The 23,382-nt window shown below is 34.8% G+C and overlaps 1 protein-coding gene across 6 annotated transcripts in view; it reads right to left on the bottom strand.

The window, feature by feature from the left end:
* Window positions 1-728: 728 nt before the first annotated feature.
* UBR5 (ubiquitin protein ligase E3 component n-recognin 5) overlaps window positions 729-23,382 on the bottom strand; it is a 122,327-nt gene continuing 99,673 nt past the window's right edge. For 3 of the 6 annotated variants that reach the window (XM_058564743.1, XM_058564745.1, XM_058564739.1), the window contains exons 42-59: window positions 23,116-23,189; window positions 21,743-21,915; window positions 21,535-21,648; window positions 20,306-20,526; window positions 18,772-18,892; window positions 18,575-18,679; window positions 16,050-16,293; window positions 14,510-14,621; window positions 13,482-13,626; window positions 11,887-12,017; window positions 10,394-10,454; window positions 8,313-8,488; window positions 8,015-8,099; window positions 6,391-6,546; window positions 5,906-6,019; window positions 4,233-4,377; window positions 2,804-2,889; window positions 729-1,360 (exon numbers count right to left, since the gene is read on the bottom strand). In XM_058564743.1, coding sequence (XP_058420726.1) covers window positions 1,148-1,360; window positions 2,804-2,889; window positions 4,233-4,377; window positions 5,906-6,019; window positions 6,391-6,546; window positions 8,015-8,099; window positions 8,313-8,488; window positions 10,394-10,454; window positions 11,887-12,017; window positions 13,482-13,626; window positions 14,510-14,621; window positions 16,050-16,293; window positions 18,575-18,679; window positions 18,772-18,892; window positions 20,306-20,526; window positions 21,535-21,648; window positions 21,743-21,915; window positions 23,116-23,189 — 2,476 coding nt within the window. In that variant the 3' untranslated portion in view covers window positions 729-1,147. The remainder of the gene's footprint in view (window positions 1,361-2,803; window positions 2,890-4,232; window positions 4,378-5,905; window positions 6,020-6,390; window positions 6,547-8,014; window positions 8,100-8,312; window positions 8,489-10,393; window positions 10,455-11,886; window positions 12,018-13,481; window positions 13,627-14,509; window positions 14,622-16,049; window positions 16,294-18,574; window positions 18,680-18,771; window positions 18,893-20,305; window positions 20,527-21,534; window positions 21,649-21,742; window positions 21,916-23,115; window positions 23,190-23,382) is intronic. The other 3 variants (XM_058564744.1, XM_058564741.1, XM_058564742.1) reach the window with 2 other exon arrangements.

Consider the following 23,382-nt stretch of genomic DNA (forward strand, 5'->3'; position numbering starts at 1 on the left):
CCATTCAGGATTCTCTGCTAACTGTAAAATGTGGACTGATTTTCTTCTGTTTCTTATAGTCCATGTGTATATAAACTTTCAGTTCTTTAAATCAAAATTTTTTACGCACATAACCGTGTCGGTGTATTGCCCTTAGTTTAAAAATGTACAACTACATAAATAAAAACTATTGTTTCTTCAATATTACTTGACATTTCTTCTGTAATTTCTTTATTTAAAAAAGTAAATGTAACAAGATACTTAAAAAAGGCTAGATACAAAAGTAGTTAAGCTGCTCACGAACATTTAAAATTTTCCAAAATGTATCTTCAATAATCATGATCTTATAAAACATTTTACAGTTATCAGAAAGTGCCCAGGCTGAGTTTACATAACTGAAATACCTTAGTACAAATGTCTACTTAGAACTGAAGTGCAGTAACCTCCTGACTGACTGCTCATTGAAATAGGGATACAAAGAAAAGTTGATTGTGATAAAGTATTGTGCATTGGCCCCATCATATGTACAAAAAAGTGCCCTCACTCAAATGAACAAATTACATGCAAAATATTAGTGATATCATTTAATATCCTAGAGCTCAATGCAGCCAAAATAAACCGCAATAAAAGTGGTTTTCATAGGTAAAAGTGATTTCATCTCTAAGATCTGAATGTCCAGAACTTTTTACAAGTTCCATATACATGATACACAATTGCAGCCAACCACAAATTAAACACCATAAAAAAAGTTAAAATGAAAACACAGAACATACTTAATTTTTTATTTTGAAATTCCCTATTCCCTCTATACAAGAACCTTTGCTGAAACACTTTCCACAAAGGCAGCAGTGAATTTTCAGAACATTTTACATTTTTTTTCCCCTCAGCAAAAAGATAAATCACAGTGTAAATTATGTTGTTCTGCTGTCATCTTTGGCTGGGGTTAGACCCAGAAGTTGTTGACTAGCAAACCATTATAGGCAAATGTTGCTAGTGCTTCTCAGGCCTTTTAAGCTACAAACTCAGCAAGGAATGTTTGCATTTAATCTCTTTAAGGTACCACCAGGGGGTGTGACAGCATTAACTTCCATAAACTTTTATAGACAAATGGAAAAAAATCTACAAAATTAGCTAGTAATATTACACAGCAATACACACTTTTTATACTCTACACAAAACCAAAATTCTTGGTCTTAATGGCGAGTAGCAATTTCTGTTTGAGAATCTGTTTAGAGGAATAGAGTGGGACGTAAAGTCGAGAAATACAAGTATTTGCAGTAGGAAGATGTTGGTCATCTGGTGGTCTTATTGTGATTGAGGGCATGGGCTGAAATCCTTCTTCACTGGCTGGCAATGATGGGCTTGATGTCCAAAAGTAAACCTAAACAGGAGTATAATAATTGTAATTTTGGCTTTTAACAGATTAACATTCAACCCTTAATTCTGTCAATATATACATTGAGTCCCATTCTTGTGTTAAAACCTACAAAGAGGTATTATTTTGAACTGGGTTTTTAATTTATTTCTTGTACTGAAAAGGAAAGGTTCAGGGTCAGGAGAGAAAAAAGTGTCACATATGTAGAAAAAGGACCGTTTCAGGCCCTAGTTTCTCATCTGTAACATGAGGCTGTTGGACCAAATGTTCTCTAAAGGGCCTTTGTGGTGGCTAAATTCCACAGAGTATCTCTCAGTGGAAATAAGGCACAAGGTCTCCAAAACAAAAAGGTTCAAAATTCACATAGGTTATCAAAAAAGTTACTTGACATTTTATCTACCAGCAGCATAATCCAGTATTTTCAGTGTGTTGTGATACAGAATAATTTTATAATAGTAATTAAGTGTTGGGGAGCATCTATTGTACATCAAAATCATGCAATAAGCCATACTGAGTTTTACTACACATCTATTTTGTGGGACATAGTGTAAATGAGATAAATGTTAACTTCTACTTTACTTTCCTGAAATATTTATTTTTATTAATACATACCATTCCTCACTGATCCATACATAGATACATATATACCATCCTTTAATGATAGTTAAGACAGTGCCTATTTCTTAAAGTAAAGCTTTTTAAATCTAATGCATTTATAGTGCACAACTAAACAGACAAATATATCCCAGAGTGACTAGGAAACCCAAATGAACCAATCTGCTATTTCCTGAAGCATAATTTTATGAGAAATCTCATCTAGAATTCTATAGAAGGGGGCAGAAAAAGAAACTCTGGTAAGTGTCAGGGTCTGGCCTGTAGAATCTTCAAAGAACCATCAAAGGACTGGAAAGTACTCTAGAGATAAAGCTGGCCCAATCCACTCATTTTACAGGTAAAAAACAAGCTTAATATAAAGGGTTTCTCCAAGAATCAATGTGGTTAAAAAGGCAGATGACTATATCACTGGACATCCAACAAGTTGGAAGAAGAAAAACAATGGAAGACTTCTCAAAACTTTTACCAGTGAACTGTGACTCTCCAAGAGGGAAATAACTATGTAGTTTTACCCAATAACCCTAGAAACTGTAAAATTTGCAGGACTAATAATTCAAGGAAGAACAGTTTAGGAAACCGTGTTATATTTTTATGTCCTTCAGCTCTTCCCCTCAGACACAACAGGATAAAACCAACAATATGTGAAGGATGACCTCCCAAAAGAGGAAGGAGAAGACTAGAAAAACAAAACTGCCTTTTATTTCTGACCTTCTATAATTTCCTTAGCCAAAATTAAAATGACCAACCATAAAACCTTAAAACAAAAGGCTGTCATACACAGTATTTTAAAATTTTATATTTTCTTCTACAAATTTTGTGAAGCTTTTAACTTACAAGATCTTGTCGTTCTGTCATGCTCATCTTCTCTACTATTGACCAGAACCAACGCTTGAACTGCAAGAGCTTCTCAGCATTTTCTCCTAAGAATGAAGAATATAAATTCAGTATACTGTATTAGTTGTTATATTTTTAGAATAGTGCTTCTTATAAAAAAATATAAAATTAAAATGTTACTTAGGATGGGGGGGGGTCTAATTCCTACTACAGGAAATTAGGACTGTTTGCGTAATGTAAAACCTCTATAGTTCCTTAGTCAATCCTGACTCAAAATGACCAAGACTATAAAAATGAACCAGTAGCCTCAAAATTGATAATCACATGACTTTAATCCTATCTGTAAATCATGATTCTTCTCATGACCTTAAATCAGTGCTTCTCAAATTTTAATGAGTTTACAAATCACTTGGGGGATCTTTTAAAATGCAGATTCTCATTCAGTAGGTCCAGAGGAAGAGAAGGGAAAGGAACCAGAGATTCTGCATTTCTAAAAAGCTTCCAGATGATACTGATGCTGCTGATCTGAGGATTATACTTGGAGTGTCTTTATATATATATTTTTTCCCTTCTCGGTTTGTGGTTTGCAAATGAGACAAATTCTTACCTCACAAGTATTAAAAATTATATTAAAAAGTAGCACAAAAGCTATTATCAATACAATAATCTATATATTGCCAAGCATGAAGGAAAAATAAAATTTATCCAAATTTAACTTACTATAATTTGGCTGAAGCTGTTTGCAAGATATGAAAAATATAGGGGAAAAAACTAGTACCTTCATGTATGCAATAATTTTAAATTATAGGTATAATCCTCTCATAATGAATTTCTTGGAGCTTCCAGTGTTTTACTGGATAGTCACAGCTAAAAAGTCTATTCCTAGACTATAGGACTTTGAAAAGAAAGAGTTGCAGCAAATCAAGCACTGAAGCAAAATGTTATTCTAGGAGGATTATCACTACCTCTTGTTATTCTTTCTAGATTCTCCATTTGTTTGTGTGCTATTATGCCTTTGTAAGTGTGTTGGGGTCCAGTTCTACAAAGCAAACATCATGCAAATTCTTTAATTAGGGAGTTTAAGAGACATGAATCGAGAAAGGCCAAGAGAATTGTCACATGGACTGTTTTTTCTTAGTATATAAAAATCCTTTTTACACAGTTGCTCAACACACAGAATTTTTACTTGTATTCATACTAAACCATATATTCTTTAAAACCTAGAATTAAATGATAAAAGAATTAAGAATAAGCTAATGCTAAACTGTCATAGTTCAATATCTTAAAAAGATGTAAAAAAAAATTTTAAACCTCAGTAATACTGCATTTCTCAAACTGTAAATATATCTAAGGACCAGAAACTCAGAAAATGCTGACTGATCAAACTATATAGTTTATTCCTTAAATAAACATTGAAAAAATTCCATACCTGACTCATCATTGAAAGAGGTGAAACTGATCAGCATTTGCACATTAACTTCACCACAGCCATTTACCAAAAGCCTAAAATCTTCTGCTGTTAAATCTTCTAATGAATTTTTCGGAAGCACATCCAATAGACCTTTCCTCATTGCCTAGAGAATTTCAAAAGTTACCCTTTTATTACTATCAGTACTTTATTTTCCATGTAGCACTTTTATTGTTGTTAAATCCCACTATCTAAGGCTGTTAGAGAGGCTGTTAGCAGCCTCTCTAACAATACTAGTTCTCATTTTAAACGAGAGAAAAAATTAAGTTCTATATTCTGAATTTCTTATTAATAGATTCAAAAGAGGCAGAGGAAAAAAAAGACATTGTGAATAGGCTACATGTTCAAAAGTGAGTTAGTATTGTTATATACCAGGAGTTAACTGAAATAGTTTTAAAAATTATGTTAATAACAAACAGGCTAGTCATTAAATAAATAAGAGTAGCTTCTCGTTGTCAAATGTGCTATCCCATCAACATACTAGGAAAAGTAATGATAGTGACCAAAAAACATCCCCGACACAAACCCTAAATCTAGAAGCTTACTGAGGAATTACCATGTGCCAGGAACCGCTCTAAGCATCTTACATGTAATAATTTGTTTAATTTTATCCTCATTTTGCAGAGGAAGGAACCAAGGCACGAAGTACTTAAGTAGTTTGCTCACGTCATACAGCTAGAGGGTAGTGCAGCGATGATTTGAACCCTGACAGTGTAACTCCAGAGCCTGCACAATTATTCCCAGCACAGGGATCAGAAACACTTGACAAATATTTTACCATAGAAGGGGAAAGAGTTAACATAGTAGGTCTGATGTTGCTCTTCAGAAGGGCCTGACTAGGGGGGATGGCCCTTGGCTGGCATTTCCAAACTTGGTTTTTGGAATGTTCCCTACATTACTAACCGATATGGCTATTTTGAATGACTGGGACAATGAACCCTGCTGTACCAGCTGGCCTAGACTATTTGTGCAAACAACGTGATTTATGAACACATGCTTTCCTCTAGGAGTCTGAATTTCAGTAACCATAGCTGGTTGCACAGGCAGAAAATGCTTACAGGACTGGCTTCCAATAAAACCCTAGGCTCTGACTCTTAAGCAGGCTTCCCTAAGCACAAACACTGCACACGTGTTGCTGTAATTCACTGCTAGAGGAATAAGTGTGTTCTTTGTGCCCCCAGAGAGAGAACTTTGGAAGCTTGCACCAGGATTCCTCTAGACTTGGTCTGATGTATTTTTTTCCCTTGCTGAGAATCGTTTTGCTATATAATAAACCATAACTATGAGTACAACTGCCTCTGAGTCCTAGGAGTCCTTCTAGTGGGTCACCAAAAGTATAGGTGGTTGTAGGACACCAAAACAGTAGTTGTTTCAGTCCCACAAGCATCCTTTCCATACTTTTACTTACTAAATCTACTTTGTGATGATTACATGGTTTTTTCAAGTAGTTTTACCCAAGAGAAAGTGAGTACTTGGTCTGGATTTAGGTGTAATTTACACTGTACATAAAGTCATTTTGGTTTAAAAATTTTGACCTTTTTTTAGGCAAGCTGAATACACTCTGAGCTAGTTTACCCACAGGAAGACACAAATAGCCTCATCAGATCAAGTAACACTTTCTAGAAAACACTTACATGTAATGGCTGTTCTGCAACTACCAACATTCTGTGCTCTGCATATTTCCGCACATACTCATATACATTCTGGGGAGTGACTGGTATATTTACACCATTAGGAATAAGTTCAACCTGTGAAAAATTTAGCAGTTCCTTTAAAAGCAATTTTGTCAAAGCAATAAGTTAACAGTTCATAAAACAATTTCCTAAAATTTTTAAATCTAAAGATAATTCTATATCTGACAAATATCTAAGAGATGCAAACATTTTAAGCCTTAAATAAGTACAAAAAACTCTTCTACCTGTCAGTCTGTCTCAGTAACTGTCCATTCATCTCTCTCTCTCTCTATTCATCTCCAAGACTATCTTTTTTCTGTGTGTATTTGTGTGTCTCTCTCTCTCTTTCTTGGTTACTATCTATCTAAATTGTTTCTATATAAGACAAGCACAACAGACCAACCAAATTCTCTTGCCAGTATCAGAAAATTACATATTTGTTTTACCTGTCCTCCACCCTCTTCTTTACACAGATCAATTGCAAATGCCAAATCCATTGCTGAGAAAACAGCATCAGCATCTGAACTCTGAGAAGCGAGGATAAGCTGCCGCAAACTCTCATACATCACAGGGTCAAAAAAAGCAAAATCATGCCAATTGACCTAAGAACGTAATCATATGAAACTCAATTATGAAAGAAACATCTTTACTGAACTCATTAGTAAATTAAAGTCTATGATAAAGAATTTTATCTAATTTGAGGATATACTGATAAAGAATAATCTTCCACTAAATATATAACTGATTTGGAGATGGAAAATTTTAATACATCTTTGGCTCTGATAATACATTTAGAGCCAAAGTATAAAAAATATAATTTTGAAAAAACTTTAAAACCAATAGTCTAATAATTATTTTAAGTTCCAAAATAATTTATTTGCAAAAACCAGCACTAATTATTAAACAGTGATTATGCTGAGCAGCTGGTCCTGAACTAAATACACATCCAGTTGGGTTTGACAATAATCATAAAATACACATTATTAATTCCAGATGATAAATCTGATGCTCAAAGGAATTCAGTAACTTGCTGAAGGTCACACTTGAGTCTATTTCATTTCATGATCTTTTCCATAAACCTTGTTAAAGGCTCAACATATCAACATTTCTGTGTTGCTGAACTTTAAGTCCAGTTCCTCTTTGCACAAGAACATTTTAGCTGAAACACTTTAAGAATAGGGTCAAAGTTAAAAAAAAAAAAAGAATAAAAAAAGAAAAAATATATATCATAATATGATATGCAGTATTAATAGAAAACAATATTCATCACTGGGTTTGATTAAAGAAAATTATTAGTAGACTACAGGTTTAACAATGCTAATTTCATATCAGATGTGTGATATGCATCGCTGGAAAATACTATAAAATATTTTATTGTTTTGTATCAAGTAATTTCTTTATAACACCTTTAGCAACACCAGCAGTTGTGTTTTAAGTCAAAAGCTGCATAATTAGTATTATACATTAATTTTAAAGGATGTGGTATTTCCCCTCCTCCCAATCATAAAGCAATATGCAGGCTGTCAAACTATCAAAATACATAAGGACAATAAACTAATTCTATCACCCAGAGATAAATATCAAGCATGCTGTGCTGTATTTTCTTACATTCTTTTGTCCCACCTCCTCCATGAACATCTTACATATATTTTTGAAGCTGGAAATGCTCTTTTCAATACAATTTACTTCTACCTCTACTACCACCTGCTAGAACAAATAATAGTGGTTAAAATCTACTGGTGCACTAACTGTGCCAGGCACTATACTGTTTTCTTTACCATTTTAGAAATGAGGAAATATGCCATACATGTCAGGGGATTTGTCTGCAACAGGAACCAGGTCTGTCAGAACCCCCCAAACCCACCCGTGTCACTCACTCTGCTATGCTCTCTCTTCCATTATTGAGATTTCTCTCATATCATTAAATGTTTGAAAATGATTTATAATGGCCACAATGCTTTAAAGTTTAATATTAAGTTAATGCCATAAACAGTATGATAGTATATAATTATTTTATAAAAGAAAAGTTTTACAATTGTAAAAGCAGCTAGGTTCATTAAAATCACTTACTTTCCTACCAAGCAACACTTTAATTACATGTCTATTCAGTGTGATAGGACACAGTTCATTCTGTAACAGACATAGTCCAAGAATCCTAAAAATAAAAACAGAAATAATATTTAAATTCAAAAATAATTCTAGAACACGTATAATCCCGCACATACATACGATATTTTGAGAAATTTTCTACAGCCTCATTTCTAATCAGTACGAAGTGGAGCATATACACATTTTAAAAACTAATATATTTTAGTTTCATAAATTGAAATTTAAAAAAAATTCAAATATAAGATTAGAATTATTTTACCTGCCAATGTTTCTGAAACAATTCAACCTTGCCTCTGTGTTTTTCCCAGGCCTTGGAGTATAAAATCCTCTTTTTCCAGGTTGGTAAAACAAAGGGGCATTGTCATCCCCGTCATCTGTATCATCTAAATCCATATCTACTACGCTTCGACTAGAGCCATGACGCTTTCGGTTCTCCTAATAACAGAATATCAGAGATTAAGCCCTGAGATTGAGTTTGAAAACAAAACATATGAACTCGTTTTCTAAAATCACTCAAAGTGAAGTCAGGTAGGTACAGCAACATTCATATTTAAATATAAATAAACTTTTTAATTCATCGTTTCAGAATTGTAATATACAAAGCTTGTGCCTGTTAAGTCTTTAACTTCTCTGTCCATTTAAATAAAATCACTTCATGAAATTCGGGTTGCTTCTTTCATCTTAATTCCTTAAAGATACTTTCGCTGGATACAGAATTCTGGATTGACAATTCTTAAAGCATTTTAATGATGATGTTCTATTGTTTTCTTGGCCTCCACCGTTTCTGAGGAGAAATCCATTGTCTTTCAAATCATTGTTTTCCTATACATAAGGCACTGTTCTTTGGCTGCTTAATTTTACAGCAGTTTGATTATAATGTGTCTACACATAGTTTTCTTTCCGTTTATCCTGTTTAGGGTTCACAGACCTTCTTGAATCTGTAAATCTATGTCTTGCACCAAATTTGGAAGTTTTCAACTATGATTTCTTCAAATATTTTTCTGTAGCAATTTCTCCTCTTCTTCTGAGTACCCCAATAACATAAATGTTTGATCTTATGATGTGGTCCCACAGGTCCCTGAAACTGTTCTTCTGTTTGTTGTTTGAAATCTTTTCTCTCTCTATTCTTCAGAATGGATAATTTCTATGTATCTTCAAATCGACTGACACTTTCCCCTGTCATCTTCATTCTGCTATTGACCTATCCAGTGAATTTGTTTCTTTCAGACATTGTACTTTTAATTCTAAAATTTTCCCTTGGTTCTCTTTTAAAGTTTATTATTTCTCTGCTGTGAACCTCTATCTTTCCATTCATTAGTGTTTACCCATTATCTCATAGAACACAAGATAAAGTCTTTGATAATTCTAACAAGTGGGTCATCCCAAGGTTAGCAAATTGGTTCTTTTCCAAGAACTGGTCAGTATTTCCTAGGTCTTTGAGTATGCTGAGTAATTTTTGAGTGTATCTTGGACATTCTGAATATTAAGTTGTGAAACTCTGGGTCTTGTATAAACGATATGGAGAACATTCATGTTTTTTGGCTTTAGTAGGCAATCAACCTGGTTAGGTTCAGATTGGAAGTGTCACCTTCTTAGTTTTCAAAGCCTTTACTGTTTGGGTCTACCCTGCATATGCATCATTTGGGATAGTCTGGGACCTGGACAGTGGTTTATACTATTGTTTAGTTCTCCGAGTCTTTGCTATCTTCCAGCTAAGATGGAGTAACAAAGATCGGCTTTACTCTCCACCTGAAACAATGCCATACGGGTTTTTCAAGTTTTAACTTCCCTCTCCAATCTGTGTGTTTTGTTTCCTTTTCAGAATCCTCAGGCAGTTCCTTTTTGTGTTTTGTCCAGTTATTAGTTGTAATCAGTGAACAAGATTGGGTTTGCTCCATCTTGGCTGGCACTGAAGTCCTCAGGTAGCTTAAGAATGAAATACGTCATGCACTAAAAAGCCTTCCTTATGGCTATACTATATGTCATGTTTTCTCTGCATCTTGGGCACTCACTGCTTCCTTGGGGAATAAGCCCAAGGATTCCATACTGCCTCTATCCTTCTCTACTACTAATTCATGACATCTCTAAATTAAATCTTAATTCAGGCTGTGCTCAATTGGATGCAGCCAGTGAGTGGCGTTACACTGAGCCCTAACTAAACCAATCTTATTATTTGATTCTGTACATGACACCTTTATACCTATCTTTACTTTTTTCTCTACTGTAATCAAGCATGTTACTTATAAAGACATAGTTTCTTCATAAATACAGCTTTCCTCCCCCTTCTGTAATTTAAATTCCAAGTGCTTATTATTAGTACATGCACAAAACATCCCTTACCTGTACCTTTTCTGAGGAGTCTAATAATCCAAGATCCAAGATACTGTCAGCTCCATTTTCCCTAAAAACAAACAAAAAAACCTTTCACATTCCAGATAACTGAAACTTCTAGAATTTAGTGTAGAGAAAACACAGGCATTTAAATTTACAAGAATTTATAAATTCACTTAAGTTTTGAAGTAAATAAATATCCAGGATACTTAACTGGTCTTAATGCAGTTCTAGGAGCAGAGAAATCAATAATATACACAAAACAGCACTAGATGCTACATGTATGATTCAAGATAATGAGCTAAATAAAGACTACCTGATTTCAGACACAATAATCAGTTTTCATAGGGATACCAAAACTTAAGTTCAAGGGGAGCATTGTAAAAGAACAGAAAAATGCTCAGAAAGCAATCACAATAGGAATCAAATTCTTTAATGTATTTAACTAGTCTACAATACTAATAAATTCACTGTTCACTCCATAAAACTAGGTGAAAGCAGTCAATATTATATATTATTTGCATTCAATAGAAAATACTACTAAATTAGCAACGCTTAAATATATTTATAAAAATCTTTATATCAAAAATGTACATTCCTCATAACTTTTTCTATAATGGGCTAAGCTGTATCAGTGTGCTGGTACCTCTAGAGACAGGGAGGAGGAATAAAGAAACTGTACATAGAAGTCCAGAGAAGAAAAACAGTAGTAACAGCAAAGAAAATAAACTTTCAGCAATAGTCTTTGGCTTGGACCATTTAAAGGCTCTGAAACAGGTTAAGTGGCTGGAACAGGTTATGTGGCTATTTAGTTTCAGTGCTTAGCCTACCTGCTTATCCATCTCTAGGACTATATCTAATTTAAGTGCCTCATCCAAAATTATAACCAGGAAGAAAAAACAGAAATTTTCATCGAAAATAATTAACACTTCAAAGCCTCAAACTGGATATTAGAGTAGCCCCAGGATAGAAGGCACAGAATAAGTATGGCATTTTTTTTTAATGTCACTTTTACTTGTCACATTGGGAAAAGAAGGATAAGTAGCTTAACTGTTAGATATTTTTAAGTTCTATATTAAAACAAATATATTACACAATAAAAAGCAAAAACTTGCATGGATTTTTAACATAAAAAATCAGGAGGCCTAAAAGAAATTTCACGCTTATGGCAAGAACTCAGGGACTACACCGCAATTCCTTGAGGTATTTGGCCTCTGCCATTAGCGGTATTCTGGTAGAGAATTTGAGATGTACTTCTTACAAGTAATTTCTAAATATCAGTACATAAAAGATCTTCAGAATGTAAGTAACTGCTAAAATTCTATCTTTCTAATACATGTGAAACTCAGCTGTCTCACTCATGAATTTTTAAGCCATCTCTTAAAAGACCGTTCAATGTCTTGCACTTTATTGTATAAATTTTAAGATATGGTAGCACCCACATTCTAAAAATAAAGTAGCTGATATTTAAACTGAAATGCCTTCCCAATTGTACGCATTACCGGCCATGTGCAATAATGAGTTCCATGGCTTCATCCACTCTTGCTCTCAGAGAATCTTCACTTGCTAGAAGGAGCAGCAGCTGAGCTGGGGATAATTCCAGCAGCATGCCAGTGATTTTACTTGCAAATGCCTGTAAATAATGAACAAATGTTATTTGCCCCTACCCTCTGAAACCTATTGTTTAAATCAACAATCTCTTATCCAAAAAAAAAAAAAGGCGGGGGGGGGCCTGGCCTGGTGGCATAGTGGTTAAGTTTGTCCACTCTGCTTTGGCAGCCTGGGGTTCATGAGTTTGGATTCCAGTCACGGACCTACACACTGCTCATCAAGCCATGCTGTGTTGGCCTCCCATATACAAAATAGAGGAAGATTGGCACAGATGTTAGCTCAGGGCCAATCTTCCTGTCACACACACACACACACACACACACACACACACAAAACCCAAAAACCTTGGATAACAAATAGAAAAACTGCTGAACCAGTGAGGTATTTTATTAAACTGGAAGCTTAATTATAGAGAATTTTGGTAGGGAATGAATAGTCCATGCACTAGCACAGTCTTGTAAAAGCTAGTTTAATACTTGTATGACAGCCTTTTTTAAAGGTTTCTGATATCCATGAGTAAACATACAAATACTCAATTTCCACTTTTTTTTCCTCGTCAGAGAACCAGAGACATTTCTTTCATTTAGGGAGGGAAAAAATAGAAAGAAAGAGGGAGTGAAGGAGGAAAAAGAGAGAAGATGCCTCTATATATCTATTTTTTGTTATTGAGGAAGACTGGCCCCAAGCTAACATCTGTTGCCAATCTTCCTCCTTTTTTTTTTTTTCTTTTTGCTCCCCAAAGCCCCAGTAGATAGTTGTATGTCATAGGTGTATATCCTTCTAGTTGCTGTATGTGGGATGTCGCCTCAGCATGGCTTGATGAGTGGTGCCTAGATCTGCGCCCAGGATCCCAACCTGCGAACCCTGGGCCACTGAAGCAGAGCACGCAAACTTAACCACTACACCACCGGGCCGGCCCCAAGATGACAGTATTTAAGGCTAAGGATTTACTGAAAGAAATATATAATTGGTTTTCTCTGTTTTATTATTCTTTTGCTTAACATGTACATACAGTTATATATATAGACAAACAAAAAACACAACTAGTTTATATGTTTCATATTATATGAAAGAACTCGGACAGAACATTCAGAATAAAAATCTTCCTGCATACATACCAGCAAAGTACATTATTTGTAATGTGTTCTAGCTACAGCTTGCTAACAGATAAAAAGTCTGCTTCAAAAAGTAACAATATGTACAAATAAGGGTACAAATAAATACAACACACAGATAATTCTTTAACACAGAAGGAACTTATTAGGTAGAATGCCAACCTGGCGTAGGTAGGGAAAACAAACAAACCTCAACCTATATACAGTTACCCTTCAGCAAATGTTGCTCCTTTCCCTCCTAAGCTTCCTTTTTACTGCAGTCCTCAACCACATGGCGTGCCCAGTAGCTGACAACTTTTAAAATACTAACTTTAATTCAAAAACAAACACAGCACAGCCAGTTAGGAGGTAGCCAAGTGCACCATACATACTGGTTGCATTGCTTGTACACGGGGATAAAGCCTCTCTCCAAGTGCCTGACGATGTGCTGGCAGAGGATCAGGATCATCACTGGGATTTCCTTCAGAGGCTGGTCTGAAGGGCCTAGTGTCAATGGAAAGCTGCCTTCTAAAGTCTCTGAAAAAAAAAAACAAAGCTATTATGACTTCATTTCCCTTGTCTGCAAAATGAAAATATCAGCACAAATAGTAATGAAGCTGGAAAACCTGAGACTATAGGTAGCTCCAGTTATGGTGCCACAGTGGTAGAATGCCTAAATAGATAATAGTTGGGAAATGAAGATTATCTAGATTTTGTTACTTGAAAATCAGTATATTTGCAATGCATAGTTCAATTTGATTCTAACAGAGTAGGACCCTAAAATACCAGAAATCAAGAGCCCACCCATAATTCCTGGAAATTTGAGTCAAAAGTAGAATGCCACCCATCCTAATAGGAGAAAAATCAAAAGGTTTAAGTAACACAATTGCCACAATTAAAATTTTAAAACAAATTTAGCAAAGAATGATATAAAGTTAATAAAAACTTCAAAGAAGTGCCGGCCCCGTGGCTTAGTGGTTAAGTGCGTGCGCTCCGCTGCTGGCGGACCGGGTTCGGACCCTGGGCGCACACTGACGCACCGCTTCTCCTGCCATGCTGAGGCCGCGTCCCACACACAGCAACTAGAAGGATGTGCAGCTATGACATACAACTATCTACTGGGGCTTTGGGGAAAGAAAATAAATAAATAAAAATTATAAAAAAAAAAACTTCAAAGAATTAGGAACTTGAGTGAGATAAATAAAAAGCCAAAAGAATTTCAACTGCTGGGTTTTTAAAGCAGAACATTTCAATAACAGTTGACTAGACTATTTTAGCTACGATACATATATCCACATATATCCAAATATTAAAACTGTCATTTTCTAAAAACAATCCGTAATTGAGACTCTTATTTACAGGCCTACCTCTAATTCATCCAAAAAGGTGGTATTCAATACAAGATACAAAATTGTCTCACCTATCCCGATCTCTCCGAGAACCTGCTCGCAAGCCACTGCTCCTCCTCATTTCCCTTTCTCTCTCTCTTTCCCGATCCCTTTCTCCTCTATTCCTTAATCTCTGCATTAAACCTGGAAGAAAAACACTTTGTTTAGATGAATGTAAATGCAACTACTTTAAATTTTAAAGTCAATGTGAGGACATGAGACAAACATAATAAGAACATGACAGCTGAAGATCATCTTCCTAAGCTTCTGTGTTGGTGCCTTCCTCTCACACTCCCTATGGTTTGATGGATGTGGGTGATTGTGTAGAATGTGCCTGGCACGTAATAGATGTTCACTCAGTATTTGTTTAATGAATTTATCCCCTTATCATGTCAAAGGTGTGAAACAATATGTAGCAACTGGGGCTATGTTAGTTTCACCTTAAATGATGCTGAGATTTCCTACATGATCAAAGTCATATTTGAGTATCTTCTCTATTCTTAGTTTTTGGCATTGAGCATTGTAGGCCACCCAGAACAACAGCTATTATTATTTTTAAAACTGTAAGCATAAACTGAAGTACAGTTTCTTCAAGAGTGTGCAGCCAAGTTATTTCTGAAATGTTATGACTTCCCAGGTTTCCTCATTCACATTTACCAATTTCTTTTTATTATAGGACTAGAGAAAGTCAAATGGTGAAACTAATGATGAAAGGCTGGGCTACTCTCCCCATCTTTTCATCCTCAGTCCTTTGTAGAGCTCATTCAGCCTCTATGGAGGCAGTTTACAGAACCCCAATAAGATGCAGCTACAGCCTAGGTAAAACAGGAATTTAGTAACTCCCTCTCCCTCAATTACTATATCCATCCACCTACAAGACTGACAGTCTTCTGCCCCTACTTTTCATTAAATCCCCAATCATCACCTATGTAAGGCTTTTGTAACTTTCACAGATTTTTAAATTTGCTAATTATTATCTTGAAAATTAGGTAAGAATACCAATTCCAAAGTGCTGGTCTGCAGGGAGGCAAAGAGCTTGCATCAGGGTGTTAATATAGAAATTCTTACTACTAAAAAACAAAGTCTGGCTAAATTAAACTGTGAGGTTAGTGACGTAGCCAATTTACATTTGGTTGCAGGTTCCATATCTCACCGAGGACCGGCAGCAACTCTGCAAACCATACTTTCAATAGCAATGCTCTAGAGAACAGCATTTTCTTCTCAAGTATCTGTACTAATTAAATACAAGGGTGGGGGAAGTACTGCAGTTTGCTCATTGCATTTTTATACTACCACAGATCTTACAACCTCTCACTCCCTAAACATGTAACAGTTGAGATGAGAAACTCACTAATCACCAACATTTATGAAAACAAATGTGTCAGTAAAAGAGCAAACTGCTAAAATGTCGATTAAACAAGATTAAAACATTAATCTAGAATAAAAGTGTATAAAAATGTAAAAGTACATTAAAGTTCTCCCACTATAAATACATATAAAACCATGATTATTAATGTTTTGATCAAACAAGGAAAGAATTTTTATGATGCTTTTTATCTGTAGAGTACTTACTTGTATGAGTGCCTTTGTTGGCATTTTGGATACAATCTAGATTTGGCAGTTTTTCATTTGACAAAAAAGCTTGTGCAATGGCTGTATAAAAACTTCGTGCTACACCACTGCCCTCTCCTGGCTCATCCTTAAATGTGACTTTTACTCTGTGTACAGCCATTGGTGTAGTAGCGCATCTTCGACCAAAGTGATTGTTAAGCTGCCTCATGGTCTGCTGAATAAGAAGATCTCGATCCCGATCAACCTATTAAAACACACCAAAGAGCACTAAAGTCAGTGCTTGGAAACCACCTTGAAATTTTTCTATGTAAAATCTGAAAATCTAATTTTACGTTTTCCTTGACAGTTTAAATAACTACAAAGTAACGTGGGTTCTCAGAGGCTTATACATTCCAAATAAACAGCATTCTAAAGCATGAAACAATGTCTTGCATTAAATCAGGATAATGGAATTTAACTCAATTCTAACATTTTCTTAAAAGGTCTACTGGAAAATGGCAATTCATTCAATTTTAGAATATACCAGAGATAAATTCCAACTAGATCAAAAGTGTAAATGTTTTTTTAAAAAAATAGCAAATACTAGAAGAAAACATGGGATATTCCTTTGGTGACAGAATACCACTAGCAAAATAAGAGAAAAATAACAAACTGTGAAAAATATTTGCACATTCTATTACAAAGATACATATTCATGAAGAGTGTACATATCACCTAAAGATAAAGTGCTTCTAAAAAAACTGAGAAAAAACTAACTCAATAGAAAAAATGGGCAAGATATATCACCAAACAATTCACAGAAAAAGAAATACCCTTAAACATATGAAATAATGTTTAAATTTTGCTCATAATAAGAGAAATGCAAATTAAAACTATACTAAGATGCCATTTCTTACCTATCAGATTGGCAAAAATCTAAAAATCTGACAACAAACTGTTGGCAAGACTGGGGAATCAGGCATTCTCATATTGATGTTTAAAGTGCAAAAATATACAACAATTACGCAGAGGTATTTGGCAGAATTATATATGCACATGCCCTTTTACCCATGTCTAGGTTCCATGTCTAGGAATCTATCTCATAGACACGCTAGCCAAAAAGAGAAACACACATGAGGCTATTCGTCACAACACTATTTGTAATAGCAAAAGATTAGCAACAGACCCAAATGTCTATTAATAGGCAACTGGCTGAAAAAACTGTGATACAACCATAAAAAGCAGTACTAAGACTAAGCAGCTATAAAAGGAAGGCAGAACATCTCTATATACAGCTATGGCTTTATCTCCGGGATATACTGTTAACTGGGAAAAGCAAGATGGAGCAAAATGTATAGCTTGCTTAGCGTGGGGAGTCAAGGAGAGAGATGGGTAAATGAATACACACAAGATTATACTTTTTTAAAAGGGGGGAGGGAAATAAACAACAACAACTAAAAACCTAAAAGGGGGAAGGGGACATGGTAAAAGACACAGGAATGGAAACTATATCTCTCTGAATACAACTTCTTCTGTAGAGCCAGCCTTTCCACACTGTAAATATTTTACATTAATTTGGAATCAAAACAAAAAAAGCAATCCCTAAAAATTGAAATCAAAATGAAACAAAAGGCCCTAATTGTATGGAGATGGTAGCAAAACCACACCAACAGTAATTATTTCAAATGACTTTCAAAGTAATTTGTAGATGTCCAATTGGATATGCTCTAAGGACAAAAAACTGCAAATAAATCTTAAGCTATTTTCAATAATCATTTTGTTGGTAGTAGTGTTGATGCTGTGATTCTAAGACTGCTATGTGTATGCTGTGGGATAAAAGCACATGAGTAATTTTATCAGTGTTCTGAAGTTGAATATTCAGTTAGGAAGAAAGGAGATAAAGACTAAGAGGTGAAAATAAAACACCCTTGTGGTCCTAAATCTTGAATTTGAATTGGTAATAAGAACTCATGATGTAATTTTCTTCTTCTTTTTAAAAGAGCATTTCCTAACTCTATCCACTAAAAAGGCCTAGAAACAATGACCAACCCAATAGGCAGTGAGCAACGCTAGAGCTCAGATTATAATCTCAAAATACAATTTCCTACTAAAATGAACCAGGGCTGCTTGAAGAAATGGCTGATTTAAGGTCTGTGACAGGAAATACACAAGATGAGACATATCAAAAAGAAAGTTATCAAAGATTATTGGAGTCATGTCAAAAGGACTCAGGAGCCAGAAAGGACCCAGGACACCCACTAGGCAAAGAAGAGACAATTTGAGCATCAATGGAATAATAACCTCAATGGAATGAGGCACATCAAAAATGTTTAAATCCGTGTATTCATAATGATACGTAAAAACAAACTCTAGAGGATGTTAAGAAACCAACTGCCAGAGGTAAGCGCTACTCTAAATTTGGTAATTACCATTTATTTTCTTTAAACTTTTAATTACACAGTACATATCCCTAAACAAGATTATTTTTTGTTTTAAACTTTATATAAATGGCATACCATATGTATAGTATAGCAAAATCGAAATACCTTTACCTCTAGTGATAAATCTCTTGACTGCTGGTTTCTCAGTTTTTCCATTTCTCTACGGAATTTTGATTCTTTTACCTCAAAACCACCCAATTCGGTTAGGATCTTTAAAAAAATAAATAAATGCATGACACAATTATTCTCTGAAATATGTTCTTATCAGGCAGAATAGAATTTAAAGTGCTCAGTATACATACTGATCCAGGTTCTGCTCCAACATCTTCCATGAATACTCTGCCGAACAGTTCTAAAGACAGGCGCCAACGTCCTAGCAGCATATCATGGGAAATAACCATCCCCATGAAGCTACACTGTGGCCTGTAAGAGTTTAAGGGGAGAGGGGGAAGTAATTTAACCAACTCTAAAAATTCCCTGGTTTTTGATCAATGACAGTAATTTACTTGGTCTTTTAATATTCTGAGGTGTTAAGTACTTCAAACCAAATCCTCTCTAATCAAACACTTCTATAGCTACCCATTCCTTGCAGAACTTCTCATTTTTACTCCATTATTCCTTCAGTCCTTTACATAAAGATAAATCCCCAGGCTGCCTCCCATCCTTATCTTTCATTTTACCCCCTCTCCTTAAAGTGCAATGTCCACCTCCATCTAGGTGATTCCGAGATCCCTCTCTAGTTCAAACTTCCACAGTGGACCAGAATTTCCATTGTGTTAAATATATCAATTTCAATGATAGCTCAAACTAAACATGGTGAAATGGAATATGGTCTCTTCACTACAATGACATTGCCTCCTGATTTTTCCTCTATTTCCCTACTGCACACACTTGAAACAAATTTTAATTTTTCTTTCCCCTGTTCCTCCAGAGTGATCAAGTCCTTCATAAATTTCTCTTCCTTTCATGATTTCCTTTCCATCCCCAAAGGCAGTATTCTACTTCAGCCCCCCCCCCTTTTTTTTAACCACTAGCCAGAACTAATAACAGCTTTCTAACTTGTCTCTCTCCCTCTCAGTCTTTTCTCCTTCAATCTGTCTGCTTCTACACATTCTAACCCTCTCAGCTCAAGCCATAGTGTCTCTAGGAAGCTTGGGACACCCCAGTCAACAATTATTCCTTGCCTTTTAAGGTTGTTAGACTGTGTATATAAAATGTATATATAGTTTCTTAAACTAGCTTAACTCCTCCTAAGCAAAAAAGTTATCTGACATTACATAACCAAAAAACAGAGAACATAAACAAATCATTTGGGTGATTAGCCATACTGAGCCACAGTATATACTAGCAGATTTTTATTGGGAAAGCAAAGAACCTACCTCTTGCAAGGGAATTACCAAGTGTGAACCTGGCAAAGGAGCCCAAGCAAGTGTTAGAATTACAAATTTAGAAAGCTCTTTCTAGTTATTCACATGTTCCCCTTAGCTGAGCTGCTGGTAACATCTATAATTGGCAATTTGACAAGGATATATACTTCAGCTCAATACTAAACATTAAAAACATAGTTTTAGAATTTCCTCAATAAAGTGAGGAGCAAATGAGAATGCTGATCAATGACAAAATAGTCAACACACACAAAAGTCCAGAGAACACAAATTTAATATTTAAATATCTGATTATATATGAGGAAAACACAGAAATAATAAAATAACATGTAATTCTATTATTTATATACAAATTAAAGAAAATTATAAAATTTCTAAATAAAAATTCTTACAAGAATTGTAATAGCCATAAAGTAATCCAGTAGAAAAACTATCTTCATGTAGCAAATACCTGAAAGATGTAAGAGGTGGTCCTTCACTTTCAGTCAGTCCTATTTCTGCTAGTAAACTGCTTTTCAATTGTGCAGCAAGATCATGAGCAGACGGCCCTGGTTTTGAAGTCTCAGCTTCTTCTGGCACCATGTTCTGTTCTTCCCCTTCCTTTTTTTGCCGATTTTGCATGTTCATTACATTTTTCAAATTGGCAGCATAAGACATTTTAGTTGGAAGAACCTATGAATTTTCACATTTAAAAGTTACACATTTAAAAAAAAACTGACTAGATTTCCATTTCAACTTACTAATACTACACAGAAATCACATGGAAGTTAAGTAATTCCTTTCTGGTGCTTCAACTACAAAGATGCAGCCTGCTGCTTGTCTGTATGATTCACCTGGCTGACCACCAATTCCAGTGCGTTTATCACAGCAGCCTCAGAGAACTTGAAAAGGAATCTTTATAGTATCTGTGGTTACTGAAGTCTCTTATGTATTTTCAATATTTTCAGTATTGCATTCTCCTTTATCACGTAGATAATAAAGAAAATTCTATTCAACTGCATTTCTTCTATGCCTACTCTTAAACATTTGTTATTACTTTTTCATTGGAAAAATAGTATGGTATAATTTTAGGCTCTCAAATCAGACTTTTATCTGAAAATTGGATCTCTCACTTAACTAGCTGTGTAACAATTGACATTCTCCCATGAAATTTGTGTAATCTCTCTAAGCCTCAATTTCTTACCCATTAAATCAAGATGATAATGTTTTCTACCTAACACGGTTATAAAGATTAATTGAGACAGTGCCCAGAAGATAGAATTATTCAACAAGTGTTAGGTATCATTATTAGAATTACCTTATTTATTCACATTCTAGATTCAAAAAGAAAAGTTTCAGGTCAATATTATATATGCTCATATATACAATATACATATTTATATATATATATAACTTTAAATTTTCAGCAGCAATACAATAATCAACTCTGTGAACTAGGCAAAGCATGTAATGAAACTGCCATTTTATAAATGAAGTAACCTGACATAGAGCAAGTTAGTCTCAAAATATGCTAATGACACTGTTGGAATTCCTTTGGTTATGTCATAAGGTAAGATATTTCTGATACTTCCAGTATTTGAGGAAATACAATATTCTGAATTAATGCATTTCCAAAAATCTGGATGCTGGAACAAGTGCTCATTCACAAATATTATATCGTGAAGACTTTTACTATCTTACCTCAAGGCAGTTTCTATCCACTGTAACCTCCATTAAGCATTTCCCACTACTGGCAGATGAAGAATAAAGACCCTGACTTGGACGGCCAAAAAGATCCTCCTTTCTAGCATTTGGCTGGAATTTTAACAGAAATATTCTAGTTACTTTGAACACTTTAAAAAATAAAGTCAATTAAAAAAAAACCTTAAGACTAGTTTATTTAAATCACCTGCAACAGATGTGGCTGATCAGCCAAGGGGATGGCTTCAGCCAGAGGCACTTCAAAGGGATTTGGGGGTATACACCCAAGGAACGTCATGGAGTCTGAGCGTCGGAAAAATGGATGGTTTTGGCCAGTTTCTGCAGGAAGAGAGTCATCATCCTTATCATTCAAAGTAGCACCTAAACATAAAGAGAAAATATTTGTTTTTTAGGGAAATTAATTATTGGGGAAGGATAAAAGAATCTTAATCTGCTCAATCCAAAATTGCTATTATATCTTTATAAAAGATATGCCACTCAAAAACAAGTTAATAGTACAAAATTTGGTAATATCTTTAAGTGATAATTCAGAACATTAGCAGTTTAAAATGGTTATAATTGTAAATTTTGTTGGTGTATTTTAACATAATAAAAACTTACAAAAAAATATTAGCAGTAACAAATATTGTTCCATTTTTTACTGGACAGATGTTTCCCATATCCTACTCTTGCTCTCTCTAGAGACTCAGACCTGAATAAGCTCGATTCCTGACCATATTCAGGACCCAGGTCACTGACAACACCAAAAGGAGGAGATGGTCAGGAGGTGAAATCTGAGCTTTTGCTTACTTGTAAGTTCTGCTTCCTCTTTAAGGAGATAAAACAGAAATGTCTGGGCAATTCATGCTTTCCAACAGGAAGTCAGCACACCGGCACTAACTCCCCTTAATGGAATAAGACTGTGGACAGCGTTTACAGTGTGCAGTGAAAACAGCAGTGAGCTATGGCTGGGTTCTCAAGAAACAGCAGTTAGGTCAGTTGTCTTTCCCTGGGCTGAATAAAAATATTAACTGATAATAAGAAACAAGCAAGTGGACTATTTGACCCTACTTTAAAAATTTTTTAATTCCACTTGAAATAATAGCTGAAAACTACAAATAGACTGCAGAAGACCCCCAAATTTCTTGAGTTTAGAATATTTTCTCTCTCTTTATTGCATTAACTGTTAAAAGTTTTGATATCTGGGAGCTAAAATTGGTATTTCTCTTGACTAAATCTATTTTGCATCAATATCAACAAACGTTCTGCTAAGACATTATTTAAATGTAGTACCTATACACTTAAGAGAAAAGGTAAATGAGAAATGCGAAGGGGAGATACAAATAGAAAAAATATCGATTGTTGAAAGTTCATAACATTTCTTTAATGCATCCTTATTTATGAAGCAAATAATGCAAGGATGTATAAGGAAAAATGGACAGAAAATGCAAGAAAATGGGACATAGAGAAGAAAAGAGAAATTCCCACCCAGACAGAAAATAATGAAGTTAAAAAGCTTGAAGGGGAAATACTGAGGCAGCCATTTCTTGAAGTAGATTAGCAGATTTTCTGTACACTAACTTTGATTGGTGTCATCATCATTTTCATGTTCTGAATCTTCATTATCAATACCCAGTTCCAAGAGTTCTCGCGTCCTTTAAAAAGACAAGTGAGTCATTTCACATGAAGTATTTGTACAATGTGAACAGGAGGAAAGGTGATGGGAACTATAAGCAAAAAATACTGGAGAGGTCAGTTAAGTATCTAACCTATTTCAAACACTGTGATAAAGTTTCAGACTCTGGGAATGGTAGACTGACTAGCCAGATGTACTACAATTATAAAATA

Source organism: Diceros bicornis, chromosome 21, assembly GCF_020826845.1.
Source record: "Diceros bicornis minor isolate mBicDic1 chromosome 21, mDicBic1.mat.cur, whole genome shotgun sequence".
Classification (NCBI taxonomy): Eukaryota; Metazoa; Chordata; class Mammalia; order Perissodactyla; family Rhinocerotidae; genus Diceros; species Diceros bicornis.